General features: G+C 34.0%; 1 protein-coding gene across 3 annotated transcripts in view; it reads right to left on the reverse strand.

The window, feature by feature from the left end:
• Nucleotides 1-21,683, reverse strand: part of Fam91a1 (family with sequence similarity 91 member A1) — a 60,017-nt gene that overhangs the window by 19,348 nt on the left and 18,986 nt on the right. The window contains exons 1-14 of one of the 3 annotated variants that reach the window (XM_005316175.5): nt 19,619-19,956; nt 14,639-14,723; nt 13,433-13,584; nt 12,796-12,853; nt 12,016-12,083; nt 11,373-11,486; nt 10,030-10,120; nt 9,577-9,639; nt 5,498-5,604; nt 4,453-4,491; nt 3,815-3,927; nt 3,272-3,384; nt 2,353-2,465; nt 1,933-2,019 (exon numbers count right to left, since the gene is read on the reverse strand). In XM_005316175.5, coding sequence (XP_005316232.1) covers nt 1,933-2,019; nt 2,353-2,465; nt 3,272-3,384; nt 3,815-3,927; nt 4,453-4,491; nt 5,498-5,604; nt 9,577-9,639; nt 10,030-10,120; nt 11,373-11,486; nt 12,016-12,083; nt 12,796-12,853; nt 13,433-13,584; nt 14,639-14,723; nt 19,619-19,690 — 1,275 coding nt within the window. In that variant the 5' untranslated portion in view covers nt 19,691-19,956. Of the gene's footprint in view, nt 1-1,932; nt 2,020-2,352; nt 2,466-3,271; nt 3,385-3,814; nt 3,928-4,452; nt 4,492-5,497; nt 5,605-9,576; nt 9,640-10,029; nt 10,121-11,372; nt 11,487-12,015; nt 12,084-12,795; nt 12,854-13,432; nt 13,585-14,638; nt 14,724-19,618; nt 19,958-21,683 lie in introns of those variants that run through there. The other 2 variants (XM_013357225.4, XM_078016729.1) reach the window with 2 other exon arrangements.

A 21,683-nucleotide genomic window follows, 5' to 3' on the forward strand; every position in this document is an offset into this window, starting at 1 on the left:
ATGCCATTAAATTCAATAATCATGTAATAAAGATATTAGGACATTATTTAAAAGCAACAGATCAAAAACTTGCCCAGGGGGCTGGGGTTATGGCTCAGCAGTAGAGCGCTCGCCACGCATGTGCAAGGCCCTGGGTTCGATCCTCAGCACCACAATAAAAATAAATAAAAAGTTATTGTGTACAGCTACAAAAAAATAAATAAATATTAAAAAAAAATCTTGCTCAGGCAATGCTGAAAAAAAAAATAGAAATTACTCCAACAAGTAAAACTAATAATTTTAGCAAGAGAATACTAACTTAGACCATTATATAAGTTATAGGTCCATATATCATTCAAATAGGGTGCTTAAAAACTAAAAGCTAAAACCCATATTCTGCTTCATCCAATAAGTACTCCAATCCACAGCTCCTCTAATTCTCATCACTTTGCTCACAATTTTGTATCATCAGTTACGAGGCACACTGGAATATGTGAGTGAACATGGATGTTGGTCACTGATGGACACACAGCTCAAATTCATTCACCAAGATTTACCTAGTATCTCCTACATAACGTGACCAGTCTGGGAGATAAAGACTAAACAGACAAAAGTCTTGACTTCACTGGCCTTATATCTAATGCATGCTCTTTGAACAATGAGTCTGTCACCTGTTTTTATTTATCTACATATATATAAATAAAATAGTTTTGTTTACATATATCCTAGGAAAAAACACAAAAAATGGAAAGAGAGGTCTAAAGGGAAGATATAATTAAATTTAATTGGTAACAAGATCAACTAATTAAGCTTAATGACAATCAGTGTACTTAAAAAATAGCTAAGAAACACTTTTAGAACTACTTTTAGAACTAAACTTCAGCCAAAAACATTTTCCCAAGAATGACTATGTCGTTAAAAAACAATACAGATATATAACAAGTAAAAGAACAGATGTGATCTTGAAACTATAAATGATAAAAAAAGACTAGCTGAATATAAAAAATATAAAAACCAGGAAACCAGAACTTAAAATTGCAGGAACATGGTAAAATGTAATTAGCAAAAGATGATACACTATAAGAAATAGGGTTAACAAGTGATTTAAAAAAGCACTGAAGGAATAATGAAGCATATAGATCAAAGTAAAACAGACCACTTAATTGCAAGGATTATCTCATATGTATTTTGCATTAATTAAAGTAAAACTCCTATGAAGGAGAAGAAATAAAAAATACTTAAAATATAAAAGAATTACAGGATCATCAAAAATTCTCTAAATAGCACATTCAATATACAGAGTTTATTTAGAATTTATTATTAAATTATTAGCCAAGGAACAGGTTAGGCACACCAACTGTCATATATAAAGACGAGCAGAAAACAGAATAAAATATCCAGGGTATAAAAAACATCAATAAAGGCCATCAAAATTTAGAGCTAAGAAAAACTAGGGCTGTACTCACAGGGAAAAAGGTGGCTAAGAGCAAATATGGCTGAAGTCTTCAAGATGCTAAAAGTGATAGTGACTGCGGACATAAATATGAAACCAGGGACATTGTTCCAGGTTCAAGATAACAGGAGCAAAAACTTCAAATAAAATGGCTTAAAGGGTAAACTTAAGAGTAACACCAGAAAAAAGGTTATTTTTTAAAAATTCAATTTAAAAAATTACATACAGATGAAGATTTCTATTCCCCATTTCTCATTATAACATATTAAGAGATAGATGAGATAGACATACCACCGTAAAAAAAAAAATCATAAAATTAATTCGCCCACTCAGTGTTTAAGTCTAAATGATTGCCATGATACTAACGTGGGGAATGACTAAGAATAAGCAAGAATACGCCAAAAATCCATGATAATCAACAGTCAATATAAATGATATTTCATCAAGCTAGGAAATATTTCAAATGCTCTGCCATCCCTTAAAATGATATCTAAACTTACCTTTTCTAGTTCTATAAGAAAGCTGTCCAGAGATTCATCTGAGAGTTTGCCTACTTCAAACATTGTGACTGCATGACTTTTCAAGTTCTGCAAAAAAGAAACAAAAATAATAAAGTTAAAGATAAACATAATATCTTATATTTCTAATATTAAGTCTTATATTTCTAGGACTTGTAGAAATTAAGCCTTGTAATTTCTAATTACACTTTCCAATACAGTCAAATTTGAAAATAGGTGAGATAAGAAGTTGATTCTTCCAATTACAAAAGCAACCCTTACTAAAAATTATTATATCCCCTAAGGAATATAAAACAAATCAAATGTTTTCAGAAATAAATCCAATACTTACACAAAGTTATAAGAGCACTGAATTATTTTAATTTGTACACGTCTTTATATTTAAACAAACATTTGACTTACTGGTGAAAGATTTCCCATCATTAAAAAGGCAGTAAGAGTTGAATCAAATAGGAAGGCAATACGCTTCGTATATCCTGTAGACAGACTCAAACTGCTTAAACTAGCTGTGTCAGCTGAAAAAAAAAATCATAATTTAAAAATTTTAGGCAAATAAAAATTATTCTTTGCCTATCACTTAGAATGGATTTATGAAAATACATAAATCAAATATAAGCAATATTAGAGTCACAAGAGATTCCAAGCACACCTATCTCAAAGCACAAAGACTTTTTTAAAAATATTTTTTAAAAGCATTTACTTTTGTAACAAGTTTCTTGAAAATTAATAATAAACACTTGGTATAACTGTCAGATGAACAAGACTAACTGGCCTAACCCCTTCAGACCAGTCACCTGAGTCAAGTAACAAAAGTCTTGAAAGAAAGTCCATGTTGCGTTCCTGCTCCCCAACAGCGTTAAACCCTGAGCAGTCCCCTCACGCATTACTCTTTACCTCCTTTTGTGCTTAGCCCATACTGTTCTCTTGGGCTGAAATGGCCTTCCCTCACTGACCAGCAGTCTAGCATTCACTGTCAGCCCAAACATCTTTGCCATGAAGGCTTCCCACACCTCTCCAGACAATAAAGGGTCTCTTCTTTGTACCTCGAAAGCATCATAATTGGTGCTTTCAATTTTGTGATTTTTTTTTTTAGTTGCACTCTCTTCTCCCTAGATTTAATTCTCAGAAGGAATGTGCCATATTTTGTCAATTGTATACCCCTATGCTTAGTATAATGCCCAATATGTGGGTAAGTATTCAAAAACTGCATATTGAGTGAAGAAGATTTAAAAGAAAAAACTATAAAATAACTATAAGAGTATATGTTTAGACAGATACTGTACTTAAAAACAACCTCTAAATAAATGGAGTTATTGCTAACCTGGATCTTCTTGACTATTTGTGTCTGTGTCAGTAGCCGAAGAAGCTTCTTGCACAGGACTCCGACTTTCCCCACCATCCCATAAGAGCATCTTTTGTGGATCTAAAGTACTCCTATTAATGAAGAATACATTCACTTAAAAATCATAAAAAGTATCTTACATAAAAATAACCACTGAAGTCAGTACTTAAATTATGAACAATCTAAATTCAGTCTTATACTCAAGTCTGAATTTAAGATTGTAGGGCAAAAAATGCTCTGCCCACATACAATAAAATCTTCCAACCAAGACCCATGGATAGGCTTAAGGGAATTCAAGAATCTTTCAAAATTGTATGTACAATATTGTATATGCTTTTTTCTATAGTGAAGGTTCTTAATTTTTACCAGATTCTAAAAGATACATTTTATACAAAATATTTGAAATTACTAATATATATAAGGTTTATACCACAAATGACAAATTGAATAAATAAAATTTCTTTGTATACAATTAATTTTTTTTCAAAAGAAAACTTTCATATGTCACACTAAATGAGTTACTTTAATCTGTTTACGGATGGAACATTCTTCCACGATGAATGAAGTTGATCCAAATTTATTACTTGTCCCTTCTTATGGGCAAAGCCTAATCGGCAATACATTGAAACAGCATTCTGAAAGGAATATGTAGAAAATTAGCATTTAAAATAAACTACACATCAAAATATCTGTAAAGAAAAAACATACTATAAGAGACATGCCTCTAGTGATCCTCAAACACTTCACACTACAGTTAGAATAAAAACAGCCTTTTTAATAGGCCTGTTCAGGTCTTCATATGTACAATTGTGTGGTGGGGGCTGAGGGAGGCCTGCTCCCCCCTCTCTGGCCTCGCCCTCCTACATCTACTCCAATGAGGCAAAATTGTGTCACTAACTGGGCTCCCTACAAGATCTCAATCAGGCCTCCCTTGCTGCACCCATTTGTGCTAGTGCTCTCTTTCATTTCATCAGTAAAAAACTAATTCAGGGCACCTCATCTTGCCCTTTTGTCTCTCTGTAAACCATGCCTATACTGTGCATTCTCCCAAAGCAGCTAATAACAATTCCTCATACCTTTGTTTCTCAGTAGTGTATCAAAATAAAAATCAACTAGTAAAATGTATCGGTCACATTACAAAGAGTATAAATATAACATACCTTAACCAGAGATAAGTCTATCTCAAGGACATTGGCAAGCTGAAAATTAAATTAAAATTTATTTTTTCATCTTAGAATTATTAGCCACCATACAGCAATAATACATAAATGTAATCATTATCAGAAAAAAATTAATTATCAATAATTGAAAGACTGAATAAATTTTTAATTCAGAGGTTTTTTTTTCTTTCTTTATCACTAAGATACTAAGAGTAATATAAATCTAGGTAGTGACCATAACGATTTAAGATTCCTTACTCTTTAATTTTGTCTCATTTAAATTAAAAAAATTCCTAAATTAAAAAAAAAAGGAAAATTACAGAAAGGAAGAAACGAAAGGAAAGAAATACAGAATGAATTAAAAGAATCATGTTATATGTATACATATACATAAATGTACCAAGGGGAATATCTCCTTTACATATATTTAGAAAGTACCAATCAAAAATAAATAAAGAAAGGCTGAGGCAGAAGGATCATGAGTTTAAGGTCAGTCTCAAGAACTCAGAGAGGGACTAAGAGACTCAGCAAGAACCTGTCTCTAAATAAAATATTAAAAAGGGCTGGAGATGTGGCTCAGTGGTTGAGTGCCCCTGGGTTCAATCCCCAGAACCAATAAATAAATAAATAAATAAATGATTGGAAAGAAAATCGATGGAGTACAGGAAAGATAAGGGGAAGGGAGGATAAAAAGGGAGACGGAATGGGGATTGAAATCAAATTCTTTATATGTATAATTATGTCAAAGGGAACCCAAATACTACGTATGAATGTAATGCTCTAATAAAAGAAAATATAGTATATAAACCTTTACTAAGAAGAGGTATACAAAGTTATTTAACCAAATTATAAATTATTGATATAAAAATTTTATTAGGCATTTACATGAATTAAGAATGGTGACATTTAAATGTATTAAAGGTCTCTCAATTTCTCAATGAATAGAATTTGAACACATCTTAACCATATTATTAAAAATTTTTTACATACTCTACATAAACTTATTTCTTAAGATTTTTTTTTCACAAAATGTTAACACACTTACCTCTGCAACATTAGTGTGCTCATCTATTGAAACAAATATTTTATAGAGTAGAGTTTCAAAATAATCACCCTGTACTCGATTCATTACAAAACCTTCAAGAGGAGGAACTAAAATAAACAAAATAGACTTTTCTTAGTTACATGATTTTTTTAAAAGAAAACATCTATTCATTTGGGCTGGGGATGTGGCTCAAGCGGTAGCATGCTTGCCTAGCATGCGTGTAGCCCAGGTTTGATCCTCAGCACCAAATACAAACAAAGATGTGTGTCCGCCGAAAACTAAAAAATAAATATTAAAAAACTCTCTCTCTCTCTTAAAAAAAAAAAAGAAAACATCTATTCAAAAAAGAGAATCCTCCTCCTTAGGAACTGAATATAACTTTTGATTTATTTTATCTACCCCACAGAAAGTTTCATAAACTCCCAAAGTTTAGGTCACATACAACAATACCTACATAGAAAGAACTAGGAAGGGAGACCACAAAAATTTGCAAAGAATTATTTAATTCTCTACAGAACTCTCAGGGTTACTGAGGCAGAGAAACTGTTGAAAGACATGGACCTGGTCCAAAGGCAGAGGTGTATGGAGGCTGCTTCAGAAAGGGGAAGTGTGCAAAGGGTTTCTGATGTATGTGCCATGCCTCACAGGCAGCAGGACTGACTAGGCCAAAGCAGAAAAGGACTTTAAGAAGAGACCAGACGGATGGAAAGTACTGGCTCTCTGCCTTTCTCCCTGTCACCTCACTGTATCCTGAGAAGAAGGGGAATTTAATCTGCATGACTGCCCCAATTATCAGCAGTCACCAGTATAATTTGCTCTTTGGGACTTTGTACTCTCTCTCTTCCACAATAGTGAGAAGGTTAAGACCTCCCTCTACACATGTGGCCCAAACACTGCTGTCCACCTGAAGCTTCATTCATACTCATTTGGTCCAAATGCTCTAAATCTCATTTACCAGAAATCTTTGCCAGCCAGTGATAAAGAAGCACTATGCTTTTCTTTGCCATTCTCCCATGTGTACGCTTCCCATGAAAATATCCTGGGAAAGGAGTGTCTATGCATAGCAGCATTTGGGTATTCCTGTATCCCCTGGCCCTAATGCCATCTCATTGTACACAAAACTTAAATTCTTCCTAAAAGCAAAACATAAGACACAATACAAGTGATTAAAATTAAAATACTATATAACTACAATGTACATTTCAGGGCAGGTTATACACTTTATAGATCTGGTTCCTGTCCTTTTCTAACTTAGTGCTATGATTTCCAGTTATCTAGGGACTTCAAGGATGAAAGTCTTCTTTTTAGAAATATTTTGGAAATCCCATATTTAATGGCATTACTTCTTTTCCTATACTAGAAGCTGTGTGAAAATAATACTGAACAATTATGAAACACTTACTAAACACTGGACTATTCCCAAGTACTTTACATATACAATTTCACTTAACCCTCTTAACCCTGTGAGTTATACAGTTAGTCTAATTACCCCTATTTTAGAGATAAAGAAACCAAGACATTAAGAGTATAGAAATTTTCCTAAGCTACAATTATAGCATCTCTATATTAAAAAAAAAAGTGGAACAGTCTCTAATATATTGTTAAAACTGAAAGTATGAACTAAAATACACACCTCATCTGTGAAAAAATAAAAACACATCAAAAAGTATATATACAGACATGCATATAGGCATGTATATGTACAAGCCCATGTGCAAAGATTTACTCCTAAAAGGATACGAGAAACTGGGTAGCTTAAGCACAAAAGTGGGAGACAGACTCTTACACTTATTTGTAAATTTAGAATTTTGCATCATAAGTATTCCCTACTCAAAAATGTTAAATAAATGAGTAAATAAAAGAAAAAATATCTTGGAATAGTCACAAGGAAAACCTGGTCACAACAAATACTAAAAGTTACTCTAAGTCACCATAATCAAGAAAACATGGTCTCATTGGGAGATAAAAGGATATCAGAATTAGATCCAATATAGAGGGGAATTCAGTATGGGACAAAAGTCATACTTCCACTCAACATAAATGAGTTAATGAAAAAACAGCTAGCATTTCCGCAAATGCTACTGGCTATTCAAATAAAAAAAAACCAAGCTGGACCCTTATCTCACATCAAATATTAAAGTTCCAAACAAACTACAGATTTAAACACATGGATAGCTAAAGTTTCCAAGATTCTTAGACTAGTTATATATCCTGAAAGCATTCCACTCAAGCATAACAGAAATCTAGAAGCAATAAAAGGGCAGACATAAAATATGCAGCTAGGAAATATGATCAATGATGAAATATATTTAATTCAATAACAGAGACTTTATAAAGATTTTTCCTAGGACTAGGGTTGTGGCTCAGCCACTAGAGTGCTTGCCTTGCACATGTGAGGCACTGGGTTCAATCCTCAGCACCACATAAAAATAAACAAAATAAAGGTATTGTGTCCATCTATAACTAAAAAAAATTATTTTAATTTTTTGAAAAAGAATATTTCCTTCAAAGTATTTGTCCCCCCTCATCTATGTTTGTTTTATCACCCATACTGTTTGTACTTTTATTGAAACATTTCTGAAATGCCTCCTCTGAAATCATCTTCAGGTGTCTTTTGTGTTGAACTTCGTGGTTTCCATGTTGCCAACCTGCTTTTCTCTCATAGGTTTATTCCAACTTAGGGCCCAGCTAGAAAGGCAACATGGTGAAAAGTAGGGTGAATTAAGCAGTTATAATTTCATGGATTTGTCTGTATCACCAAAAACTATCAAGTACTAAATGTGGCAGAATACATCACTGTAATGGAGCAGCCATCCCTTTGGCCCTTCTGTGAATGCTTCTTTCAAAAGAACTTAGAGCTAATGTGAGTCAGTGTTCAAACTGTCAGTCAAAATGAAACAAAGACTAATCTTTTTAGGTGGATCTCAAATTAGTCAGTGTCAGTTTATCAGATAAGAACAGGAACTAGAATAATGCTTTCATATATTCCAACTGCAACAGGAAACCACTATTACTTGTCTTCCAGAAATCATTTCTTTATTAAAAGGTTTTTAAATTTTTAAACTAGTATTCTATTCTTTACACCATCAACTATAGAAACCCAAATTAGTATTTCATTTAACATTTTAGCTGTCTTTCCAAGTTTAAAATAGAACTCATGTATGCACATGATTAAAAATGCATTACTAAAGAATTGAAAATACATGTTAGCCCAAATAAAGGTCAAAATACACCACAGCAAAATAACCTGTCAAGATTCATCACTGACATGGGAAAATATTTCCTTCACATCACCAAATAATCTCTGTCACCACTTATTTGTTAACAGTATGGAATACTGGAATTTGACACTTTATAAAATACATAAATATTAGATATCTTAGTATGAATTTTAAAATACCATAAGCAAAAACAACAGTTAAAACACACTAGAAAACATACTTGTGACACACAAGTGCTGAATATTATAAGTGCTTCTACAAAATGGCAAGAAATTTAAACTACAGAAAAAGGATATTAATAACCTTATTAGCATTATTGTAGGGGCAAAAAACTAAAAATGACCTCAATAACCAGCAACAGGGAAAGGGTTTAATAAATTAATATACTCATTAGATATAGAAGGAAATAAATACACAGCCTCTTAATATTGGTCTCACTTAAACAGATGGAGGGAGGGTGAAGGAAATAAAAACAAAGAAGACTACAATAACATATAAAAATAAGATGTATTACGAGGAAAATATACAGTTCTATGATACTGCTGAATATGTGTAAGAAATGCTATGCACTGAACAAGACTAAAAGGTGATAATGAAATTTATAGAAACACTGATCTAATCTGAGATTCTGAGAACTCTGCTTCAAGGTTAATACAGGATAAATATAACATAAAAATGAAAATAAAAAGTTTAAGTAAACTATTATAATGATTACAATATAATAATAAATGTTTTTCCTTGAAAAATCTTAACACCTAAGATTCTAGAATGATCTTTGTCTAATTTATTGGGATGATATGTAGTGCCCCACACCTAGTAGCTATTCAAAAACCAGTGAGAATGTTAGCCCAGACTTACCTGCTATACAACTGTCATCAGATATCGGTACATCCAGATAAATAAATCCTTTGTTATATAAACCTACAGAAGCAAAAGCATTTTGTTTTATCTCATTTATTAAATTAATAACAGTTAATTTTAAAAAAGACTCCTAATTTCCATAAAAATTCTTAAAGTAATGCTATGTGAAGATGAAAAAAGTAAAACAGAAGAGAAAACGAATTATATTAAAGTTTTAAAATCTTGGTTTCCTATATATATTCATAACTATTAAAATTTTTCTTACCATTCATTTGTATAAATTTCTAGTGTATATCACTAAGTGGAAAACAACAGACTAGAGTCACACTAGAGTCACACCCTTAGGAAATAGTAGTATTTGTGCCTAACTGGTAAGTAATTGCTATTAGTTTTCAATGGTTTAAAACAAGCTTTTATATTGACAAAAGACCATTTCTACTAACCACTTACTATGTACTATATTGTAATCTAGTGATCCAGAGAGTTGAGGGCCTGAATCGATGATCTTATCAATAGCGCATTTCTCAGGCAAAGTGCATATCTAAGAAAAGCAAAATATTTCCAATTAAGTTCTGTCCAAATTAACTAATTCTTTAGTCTCCTGAAATCTATTCATTATTGAAATCAATAATTCCATGTCATTAGTTGAATGAACTATATACACTCTTCATTTATCACTCTAGAATTCAAAGATCTACAGAAATAAATTACTTAAGTTGCCAAAATCTATAATACCAATAGAATTTAGAGAATGAAGTCACTATATAAATATCATATTTGTTGGTTAGTAATAAGTCTTGCTAATAAATACCAATATCTTCTCTTCTTTGAACTGGAATCAGATCCATTTGCTGATTCTGAATCTCTCAAAACAGAAATTGATTCGAATTCCAGATATTCACATATTCATTTTCAGAGACAAGAAGGTTCATTAGCTTATGACGCAGTTTGACAACTCCATTAGAAAGTACTTATTCTGAAGCCAAATTTCTAAACCTTGTATTTATTGGCTTTAATATAACTTCCAGAAAAAATTAAATACAGACCACTCCCAAAAAAGGCCATCTACTCACTTACATTCAACTACACATAGATATGACCTGGTCTCGAGGTCCTCTCAATACTCCTCTCCCACACATTCCTCTAAATCAACACCCCCTTCAAAATATATAAAACTTATATTAAATGTGGTTAGACCAACAGGAATACTATTTTCCTGATCTTGACACTATCATAATACTGAAGCATCTATCTTTTCAGTATAGTAATTCAACAAAATGATTAGCACACAGGTTCCATAGCAAACAGTCTAGGTAAAAATCCTTGACCTCTACTATCATAATTTGAGTCATTAATTAATTGCTCTGTGCTCACTTTCCTCATCTGTGAAATGGGATACAAACAATACTTTCCCTTGGGGTTGCTATAAGAACTACTTGAAACAATATAAGCAGCAAATATAACAAAAGTACATGTCACACAAGTACACAACAAGTTTTCAAAAGCAATGGCAGCCATATCATTGCTGTTGGTAGCTATGGTATCATATATCACTTACTGCCTAATGAACATGCCCAGATACGGTACCTGAACTATGTCAAGTCTCCCTCACTGTTAAAAAGCATCTTGGAAACTACCAATAGCCTACCCTACTAAGATTATTTCAGATTTTAAATGAGTTTAATTTTCTATAAGAAACCAATATTGTTATTTTTAAAAATATTATATAACAGCAATTAAAAGTTGTAAAAGTAAGTTTTAAAAATTCTGGTTTTAATTTTAAAGATCTCTACCTTGATGTCATCTTCTGTGATATATCCAGACTGTACTACCCACCACGCCTCTATGGTGATTTCTACTGGCTTTATGGGCAGAAGATCACGAGCCGTTTTCCTTCTGAAGAATTTCTGCAATAATACAAACACTTGAGAATTTGCAGACAAGCAGACAACCTAAAATGACCACTTTCTTCTTTTATCCAATCATGTAAGTTTGCTTCTACCAGGAAAAATAAATATCTTTTAAATTCTCATGTTTTAAAATCTTACTATTCTAAATAAACTTGAATGGAGAAAGTCATTCTTAATTTGTTTCAAGTAAATTACCTTAAATTATTAATCCCTAAACCTGAATCAAAATCCAGAAATGAAAGCCAAGAGGTGAAAAGTGTACTTGAAAATATGTACTTATACACCCATTAATTGAGCTCCAAGTCCAGGATGGGAAAGCAGAGCAAAATTAATTTTAAAAACTAAATGTTTTATGCTGATTTTAAATTTAATAATCACTTAAACCGTAACCTAGAGAATACTCAGGAATTATTTTTATATGGTATTTGCTCAAAGAAATTATAATTCACTACTTCTACCATTTAAAAAAAAAAAAAAGACTGTGATAAAGATGCCAAACAAGGAAAAAGAAAGGGAAATGACTTACTTTTGATGATCTACACTGATTCATAAGATCAATATACTGGTTCCTTCCTATGCCAAGAAGCCTCAGACCTTTAAAAAAAAAAAAAAACCTTTCCTTTAAAAACATTTAATATCTTGAAATATCACATACTCTCAAGTGACTTTAGTAAAAACCCTTAGCTTATATTCATCTTTTAATTACTGACACAGTTCATCAGTATCAAATTAAAAAAAAAATCTAAAGTATAAAAGAAAACTAAACTAAAAAACTGTGGGAGAGAGGAACTCAAGCTAAAACTTGAACAATGTTGAAAGAGAACATTTTTAAAAAGCAGAAGTGCTCCCAATTTTAAGAAGTACAAATGTACTTCTCAGCAAAGCTTCTTATACAACAGATCTATGTCATATTTCAAATACATACTTCATTAAAATAAGCATAATAAAACACCAACAAATTATGTTGGTAGAAACCGTATATATCGTGTTGTAAAAATATTGTACAAACATTTTCTTCCTTCATTTGGTAAATAGAGTCCAAATACCAAAACAAAAATTCATTCTCTAAAAATATGATTAGTTCTATTTTCCTGATTCTACCACTCCAAAATGTTCCTCTTTTAGACATTTAGATTAAATCTTACACTTGATGTGTATTATACAATAAAATTTCCATTAACAATGTTCTAGCTGTTCTCATTTTTCACGTCTCAGACTAAATCACATCGAAATACTGACAGACAATACCATGCATGCACAAAGACAAAATCTCAACATACCTCCCTGGGTACAATTAAATACTTACAGTCAGCAGCAGTAAAATTGGGCAATGAATCATAACTTTTCTCACTGTTCATAATGTCCTTTTAAAAATAAGAAATTTAAAATTTGAAATGCAAAACTGCCTTACATGAAATCATGTGTATAAATATACATTAATATTGACAAACAACACCAGTTATTACAGGAAGTGGTGAGATCTTAGTTTAGTCACCTAAAGCAAGCATGCCACACTGTAGGGCTTACTCTATGGTCCCCTCCTAGTAACAGAAGAACAGACTTTCAAGTCTGGGTTTCTCACAACACTCTAAATGAATCTATGAATCCCAGACATTTGCCCTGTACCCTCTGCCCTATGGAAGCTATACAAGAATGCCTCGTTAGAGCTCAGGGTTCTAGTATCTCCATACTTCATCCTGATCCTAGATTCTATCCTAAGAAAAGGTCACAGCTCTACCAACATGCATTTAAATACATACTACCAAAAGAGATTCTAGTCACTTAGGAAGCTTTTGCTCCTGTGAGTTCCAATTAGCTGCAGAATTTAACTCAGAATGTAGCTTCTTCCATCCCCTATCTCTTTGTGTAGCTGTGGGCTGAACTGAAGACCTGATATGCAGTCCCACCCCATTCTTAATGGTTCACTCACACTATAAACTTACCTCCATAATCCCAGTATAGTAGGAAAATGGTGTTATCCGCAGACCCTTCACCATAATATCTGATAAGTGGTAAGGATACAGCATGAGGTGATCTCGACTGTACTTTAGCAGCTCCTCATAGTATTTGCGTTCATCTTTCTTGACATGTTTAACTGTAGAAGGAAATTTTCCAGTTTTTTTTCAGATGTCTTTTAGTTACATAGTCACTATAAATGTAGTAAGAAATACTTTACAAACCAATATCAATTTTTTAAAGTATGTAAGTTAAAAAAAATAAAATATTCTAAGTTGGAAAAAAAGAACAATTATACCCCAAGAAATAGACCTGAGCATAAAAGTAAAATGTATAATGGTACATTTAAGTAGAGAAATAAATCTTAAATTGGAAAACACAAAAAGGTAGGAAACAAAGGCCAGAGTCTCAAATCCCTTACTGTGTTACTTTTTTTCCTTCACATGAAACAGAGTCCCACTATGTTGACCAAGATAAGATCAAACTTGAAATCCACCTTCCTCAGCCTCACAAAGTAGCTAGGATTATAAGCACACACCACTCATGTACCCAGCTTAGATATCGCTTTTCAAAATAGACAAATTGCATGTTAGCTTTCAATGAACTCAAGTATATTTTTAAAAATCATTTGGAAAAGGTTTATATAGAAAAAGTGTCTCAGGACTAGAGGTATATTTTAGTGGTAGAGCACTTGCCTAGTATGTGCAAGGCCCAGGGGTCAATTTCCAGCACTACAAAAATAAAAATTAAATATAAGAGTTAATATACCAAATTAATTACCAAATCAATCTAACAAATAAAAAGCAAATATTTTAAAATTTGGAGTTTATAAAATGATGAAACCAACTATGTTTAAAAATTTTCCAATTATTATAGTTAAGTTTTTCATTAAAGTCTTATTATTTAGAAAATTTATAGCAGCAAAAAAAAAATCAAAGTTAAAAATTATTAAAAACTAAACTTTTCCTTTTATCACCCCAGGCAAAAAAAGAACACTGAATTAGGATTAATATTCTACAGGAAAAATGAACCTATAAACAATACTCTTAAAAAATAATTTTCATCAGAATTGGAAAGAAAATTATACTTGCTAATAAAAATTGTTTCATTTTGAATGGATCAGTACAGCATTCCTTAAAGGTTTAAACATGGAATAATTTCAATACCATGAAATATATAACATCTCTACTCACCTAAGTTATTTCTGTATCGTAGTTGATTGCGGATACTGTACAGGACAACCTGCTTTTCATATTCCCTCTGTGAATTTCCAAGACTCTAAAGAAATTTCAAATAAATATTAAACAGCTTGCAAAATGAATACTACTACTTTTTTCTCCCAGAAAATGTCAAAACTATGACTCCTAACTTTATCCCGGCTTCTCTAATTTCCAGAACTAAATAAGAAATACTTTCTTAAGTTTTGCTACATTAACTTTCCCACTTCGGTATTAAAGCAAAAGTTCAATGTTTCTTTTTAGTCTGCCTTTCTAAAATTATTTACTAAAATTGCCCAAAATACTGAATATCAAAGAGCAGTGTGAGCATAACTTCACTTAACAAAGTTCTACATAATAGCGATTTCCTTCTTGAACACTCCCAATTTGTGTTAAATGAATGGATGGATAGTGTCTTGCACCTACATTTTTTCAAACTGAAGAACAGCAACTATGGATAGACAGATTCCTGACTCGTAGTCACTTATAACAGAGAACTAAAATTATTAAAGATTAAAATTTCTAGATAATGTGTGTTTCAAATGTACTTAAGAATGCTTCTTTAAAATGCCATTTCCTTGTGGCTTCATTAGAAAACTGTTTTAGAATTCTGGCATCCAGCCATCCTTGGAATCTTGGAGGCATTGCTTCCACTATCCTGAGGATAATAGGGATGCTCAAGTCTCTTACCCAAAATGGTACAGCATTTGCATTCAACCTACACATAACCTTCTGTATGCTTTAAATCATCTCTAGATTATTTATAATACATAATACAACATAAATGCTATGTAAATAGTTCTTAAACTATATCACCTAGGGAATAAAAGTAAGGGGAAAAAGTTTGTACAAGTTCAGTATAGACATAATTTTTTTCAGTATTTTTGATCAGCAGCTGGTTTAATCTGCAGATGAATATCCCATAGTTACAGAGGGTCAACTGTATTTAATAAGTAAAATACTTTCTAGCTATGCATTTCAGTATTTTCAGTTCAAAGATGGGAGTCTTCATGAAAGGAAAGAACAAGTTTGCTTGACTACAGCCAACATTATATTTACTGTGTGTTCCTAAACTTAATATACATGGGCTCTCTCCCTTCTAATTACTAGGTATGGTCTTCCCGACACACTACAAAGTGAAACTAGACATCTTTAATGACAGATCAAAGGATTCAGTTCATCATATTTCTTACCATAGGTTTCTGAAAGCAAAGCAAACCTCCATAAATCTTTTGCTTAAGGCACTCTTCATAAAAAGACAGATGAAACTCACATCTAAATAAACTGACCCATAACTGAACACACTGGTGGTACATAATGTGAGAAAATTAAGTATCTTTCTTTCTGCATTTAGGTTAGATTACCACAAGTTAAACAGAACTCATACTACTGCCAGAATATATGTACTTATACTATTTTCATCTGTTTGTAACATTAAAAGATTTGTAAGATTAGGAGTAGAATTCATTATGGAGAAACTATTCCACCATCCTCTATGTAGCACAAAGTCAGAGTCAATAATGAAGATATTTAGGGGATTCAAAATGTTAAGCTTTCTGTGGTACTTTTAAAGGTTTCCTGTAGCTCTACCACCAAATAAAAGTCTCTTTCTCAAGAAACACAAAACATACACATGCATACTCACACAAGCATGAATTTTGCTAAACTTTAACAAGTTCTAATCTTTGTTCTTCTGTTTCAAAATAAGTCTTTTAATTTAACAACCATTTCCTCCCTTTCAAACTCTATTCCTAGTAAGTCCACAATTAAAAGTATAAATCAAACCACTCACACAAAATATATGGACCCATTATTTATAAGTCTCATAACAAAATATAAAATCTATTAACATGTTAAGTTTTGCACTAGACATTAAGCATTGATGGCCCCAATCAATCAATATACAAATGTGTACACAAATACCCCAAAACCACAATAAAAGTTAACTTAATTCCTTTCTAAACAAAAAATGTACAATAAAATATCTTTGTACAGAGATTCTTTGGCTCTCCTCTATTTCTACCCCAAATCTCCCACCATTAACATTTTAAAACATTGTTACCACCACAGATAGTTTTTTAAGAACTCATTTTACTCTGAAACAATGCTGGTCTTATAGAAATACTGATAGGGCCTGACAAATGAAGTCAGTCTGCATATAAAAGGAGCTATAACAGAGGCAAGAGGGACATAGGAATAAGGTACTAGCTATAAAGCATTCATTGTACAGATTATTCTAAAAGCATGAAGACCTTCTAAAGCTGTTATTCCTACAAACCCCAATCTCAATGTATACCATCCGATGCACACTTCTCTCCCGTAAAAATACACACTTCTTTTTTCAATTGACCCTTTGTGCATTACACAGAACCTCATCATAAGATTTCTCTTAAAATAAAAGGACTATGAATTGTTTTGAACAATAAATACAAGCAATTGATAAACTACAGAAAAATCCTGAATCAGATGGTCCTAGTCACAACTTTTTAAGGCATTTTTTTAAACTCCAGTGTGACCTTTATCATATTTTAAAAAAGAAAGTTTCACTCCATCCACATGAAAAAAATGGCTTGAAATATGTTTTTAAAAATATGAATTTCCTCCCGCCAACTTTCAGAACTATGAAATGTGACTCATTTCCAAATTAAACTCATCAAAACTTACTGGAAATCATCAGAATATTCCATTTGTATAATGCCAAAATATATTCTTCCCTTACAAAAAATATTTCCTGCTTTTAAAATGACTGAGCTTTACTTCCCCAGGAAAAAAAAAATCTCAGACTGATGGCATCATTCAACTGAACAAGTGTTTACTAAAAGTTAACTCTGTAGAGGTACTCATGGTTAAAAAAAAAAAAAAAGCATAACAAGTAATGTAACCACAAAATACACCATATTGGTGTGAGCACCTAGATGGATGAGAAATAAAATACAATGAAAACATATCCAAGGAGCAACTACCCCAGACTAAGGTCAGAAAAACCTTCCAGGAGGAGTATCTGAGTGAGATTCAAAAAGAAACTATAATATAAAGGAGATATTTAGTGATAGAACTGGGTTTGCACTTTAGAAGCCCCACCCTCAGTGCAGAATGAAGAATGGATGAGAAGTCTGTGGGCAGGAGACCATACAGCTGATACAGACAGAGTTTGACCTATGAAACAGTGGTAAGAATAGAGAAAGTCTAAGGAAGCAAACTTGTACAGATGGATTTTGCAACATCTACAAATGGCCAAACTTATACTAAGCTAAAACAGCTTACATGTTTTAAGTAATTTCATGGGGGGAGAGGGGGCAGTGCAGGGACAAGGACAGACCACAGTGTAATTTCAGATTTGGGCCTAATTTTAACACTGTCCTGTGATTGTTTTTTAATAAACATAAGTAAGGTTTCAAAAACCTTCTGCCAATACTAATTAAAATCAATTATTCATGCTAGTCAAAATCTAATCACGTATCTTTAATAATGTTATACTTATTTTGATAAAAACAGGAACAGAGAAAAGATGAAAATAAAGAAAAGAAAAACAAGGACTATGGTTCTTGTACTCATCCTCAGATATGCCACAGAACTCTAAAGAACAAAACTGTCCACTAAAGCCCTCAAACAAATTTAACAAGAGAAATGTATTCCTTCAGAATTAGAGCTTTGTTTTTCTACTTGTAGATAATGAATGCCACAAAGGTCAACCACTGTCCTTGTAAGTCCCTGAAAGTTCTCTTTCCACTTTCTTAGGTTTGGGTGTCTTAAAGTAAAAAGATTAATCATTGGTCAAATGATGAATCACCAGACCCTAGATTTAGGAAATTACTCATTTCCTAGATCCAAAGAGGAAGGAAGGCAAGTAAACTACAATAATTTTTTCACTATCACCACCAGCATTCCAAGCTTTCCAAAAATACTTTTGCCCAGCATCCACAGAAAACAAAAAATGTCACTGTCAACCAAGTATAAATGGGAGGAACTGAAGATCAGAGAAACAGTAACCAGAAAAACAGTACCTTATAGGTAGGTAGCACATTATCACAACCTTCATAAGATTTAACACCAACTCCTGTGTTATGTATTTACTCATTTGTTTACTTAATCTTTGCTAAAACATAAGCTCCATTAAAGCAAGGTCTTTGTCTTGTTTACTGGTGCAAACTACCTAGTAGTTGCTCAATAAATACCTGTTAAACAACTGAGTAAAACTGCCACTCAAAAATTTGAGCACTGCCTCTCAAACATCGCATGTCGTTCTTATTGATACATCACTTCTAACCTATAAAGTGCAACAAAACAATGCATGCAATTTCCTTCAAAACCAGTCCCTGACTTTTTTTTTCAGCCTCATCTGCTACTACTGCCACTCTCTTACCAAACTCCACCTCCAAATATATTAATATACAAACAACTCCAAATTGTGGTGACATTCAGTTGCTCCCTACTCTCAAGACTTGTTTTTTCACTGACAAGCCTTTGAAAAGGATGTTCCGTCTACCTAGAAAAAAATTCTTTTCCTTCTTCTTTTACTGTTCTTGGTCCTCTCGAGGCCCAATTTGAATGCCTCCTCTACACATCCTCGCAATGCTCCATGGACTATATTGCTTACTCCCGATCTACACTACGATGGAGGCACGTTTGAGCTGCTATCCCTTGTATCGCATTCATTTCTGTCTGTCCCTTCTGCATCTTCCTCAAGTTGTGGAGGTCAAGGACCGTGTTTTAAATGTGGGTATCCCTGGCGCCTGGTGGCTCAGCGCAAAGGCACAAGGCGAGTTCTTTGAACACCATTCGTCCCATTTAAGGATGGCCCCCTCCTGAGCCAAGAGTCGGTTTTCCAGAGAATCTGGCAGAGGAAAGGGCAGGAGTCAGCCGAGAGAAGCCAGCGCGGGCTCCGGGGGAGGGACGAGCAGGTGACAGTGGGGCGGAGCCGAGCCGGTCGGGGACGGCCCCAGGTCCCCGCCGTACCTGTCTCACGTTGGCGGGCAACTTGCTCCAGGGGTAGTTGTGCCGGATGTGGAACTCCACGTCTATGTTCATGATGCCCGGGCCGGAGCCGCGACCGCGGCCGAACGACGCCTCCCGCCTGCCGGTCCCCGGCCTGTCAGGGGAGCCCGCGGGAGGCTCCGCGCCTCACACTGCGGTGGGCCCGCGCTGCCCCATGGTCAGGCCTCCCGACAGCTCAGCGCGGCCCGGGCCACAGGGCACAGCAGCGGCGGCGGCGATTGGTAGCTGGAGCGCCTTGGCGGCTCCAAGTTTCTTCCTAGTTTCTGCCCGCCGGAAATGGCTCTGGGATTGCGTCACTTCCGCCAGTGACGCAAGGCTGGAGGGGCGGAGTTCCAGATTGGCCCGTTCCGCCCCCTAAACTCTGGTGGGCGGGGCAACGAGGTGGTAATGGGAGATGCTCCGGAGGTCGCCTCCTGTCTGCAAGCTTGGTGTTGACCTTTCAGTCCCTGGATGAATTATGATGGTCGCTTGGGCCTGCGTTGCCATTGTTGGATGACTCACTTTCCCCGAAATGGGGGTGGCCCAAAAATCAGATGGTTACAGGCACTGGGGTCAGTTGTCTAAGAAAAAGCACCCTGGGAAAGGACCATAGCTGGCTTCAAATAGTGGAAGAGTAGTGAGCACCATGGGGACTCCCCACCACCTGCACCCCAAGAAGGACTAGGAGCAGAGAATATTTAAATCAATACTTTCCCCTGACTGAGGGAGAAGCCATCATACATCAAAGCTGTATCTTGTGGAAGAATAATGTTGAGCTTCAAAATTTAAATTCTTTGAATTTAGAGATTCAGGGAGCAGACATTTTAAACTGGTACTGACAAGTCTGGCTACCCAAGAGAATTGATAAGACAACGACCATTGCCAACCTTTGGCATGCAGCTTCTGGGTGTCTTCTGCTCAAAAAAAATGCTTCCAATGCCTCTTTTTAAAGGCAGAAATCCAGCACATCTCTCTATATCTCCAGTAAGACAGTCTTTGGGAATAGTTTCTTCTAGAATTTGTTACAATGCCTAAGCGATCTCATGACTTTGGTTACTTGCAGCAACTAGAGACAAGTTCTGTATTTTCGCAACTATTTTCAATTTTAAACAATGGTTTTAAATGTTTTATTATACACTAACATATATAAACTCAGAACTTGTTAAATAAAATGCCTAACTCAAACCTAAACAGTTGGAGAATCAGATACATAGACTCCATAATATCTGATTAATCAAAAAAACATGGTACACACTACTTTTGCATAGGTATATTGGTCTCATTTTAGCCAACTATACATAGAAACTTTGACTCCTATGTTTACAGACCTGCATCAGCATAGCTAAAGTTAACTGAATGCCAACCATGAGACATAAGTTCAACAAATATAGTTTGCCTTGCTTCTAAGTGTTAAGCCCTTAACTTGCAGGAGATTTTCATTCCTCACAACGGTGTGAAAATTACTATCCTGATTACTATCCCAATTTAATACAAGAGTAAAGTGAGGCTTGGCAGGGCTATATGGCTTGCTCACAAAACCACTCAGGCAGGAGTGGCAGAGCTGTCTTACTCTAAAGCCATCCTTTGATTTCCCAAGTCCACCTCTCATTATACTGCCTTCTAGTCCAGTTTAGATAATGTTCATGTAAAGCCAACAACACAAATCTGCCAGAAAATAACGTTTATACAATTCTAAGTGTGGAAGAGCCCATATCCTTCCAAAGTCTTGGATCTAATTTAAGTAACAATGAATATTAAGACAAATTAGTTTTTAAATCTCTGAAAACCATTATCTTAGCAATTAAGCAAGAGTGTGCCTGTTAAACTTATCTTAAACTTATCTTTTTTGCTTAACAAATATTAAATATAATGTGGACATATTACAACAGAAAAGTAACCAGGTGATAGTAGAGTTAAACTTACGCCTGCTAAATCGAGAAGGCACAGACCTTTGTAAATTTGACCTTGGGGAATAGAAAAGATTCTAACTAAATAGCTGAAAAAATCAGAAATTTGAAAGAGGAAATGGTAATGGGTCAAAGTTATA

This window comes from Ictidomys tridecemlineatus, chromosome 7 (assembly GCF_052094955.1).
Source record: "Ictidomys tridecemlineatus isolate mIctTri1 chromosome 7, mIctTri1.hap1, whole genome shotgun sequence".
NCBI lineage: Eukaryota > Metazoa > Chordata > Mammalia > Rodentia > Sciuridae > Ictidomys > Ictidomys tridecemlineatus.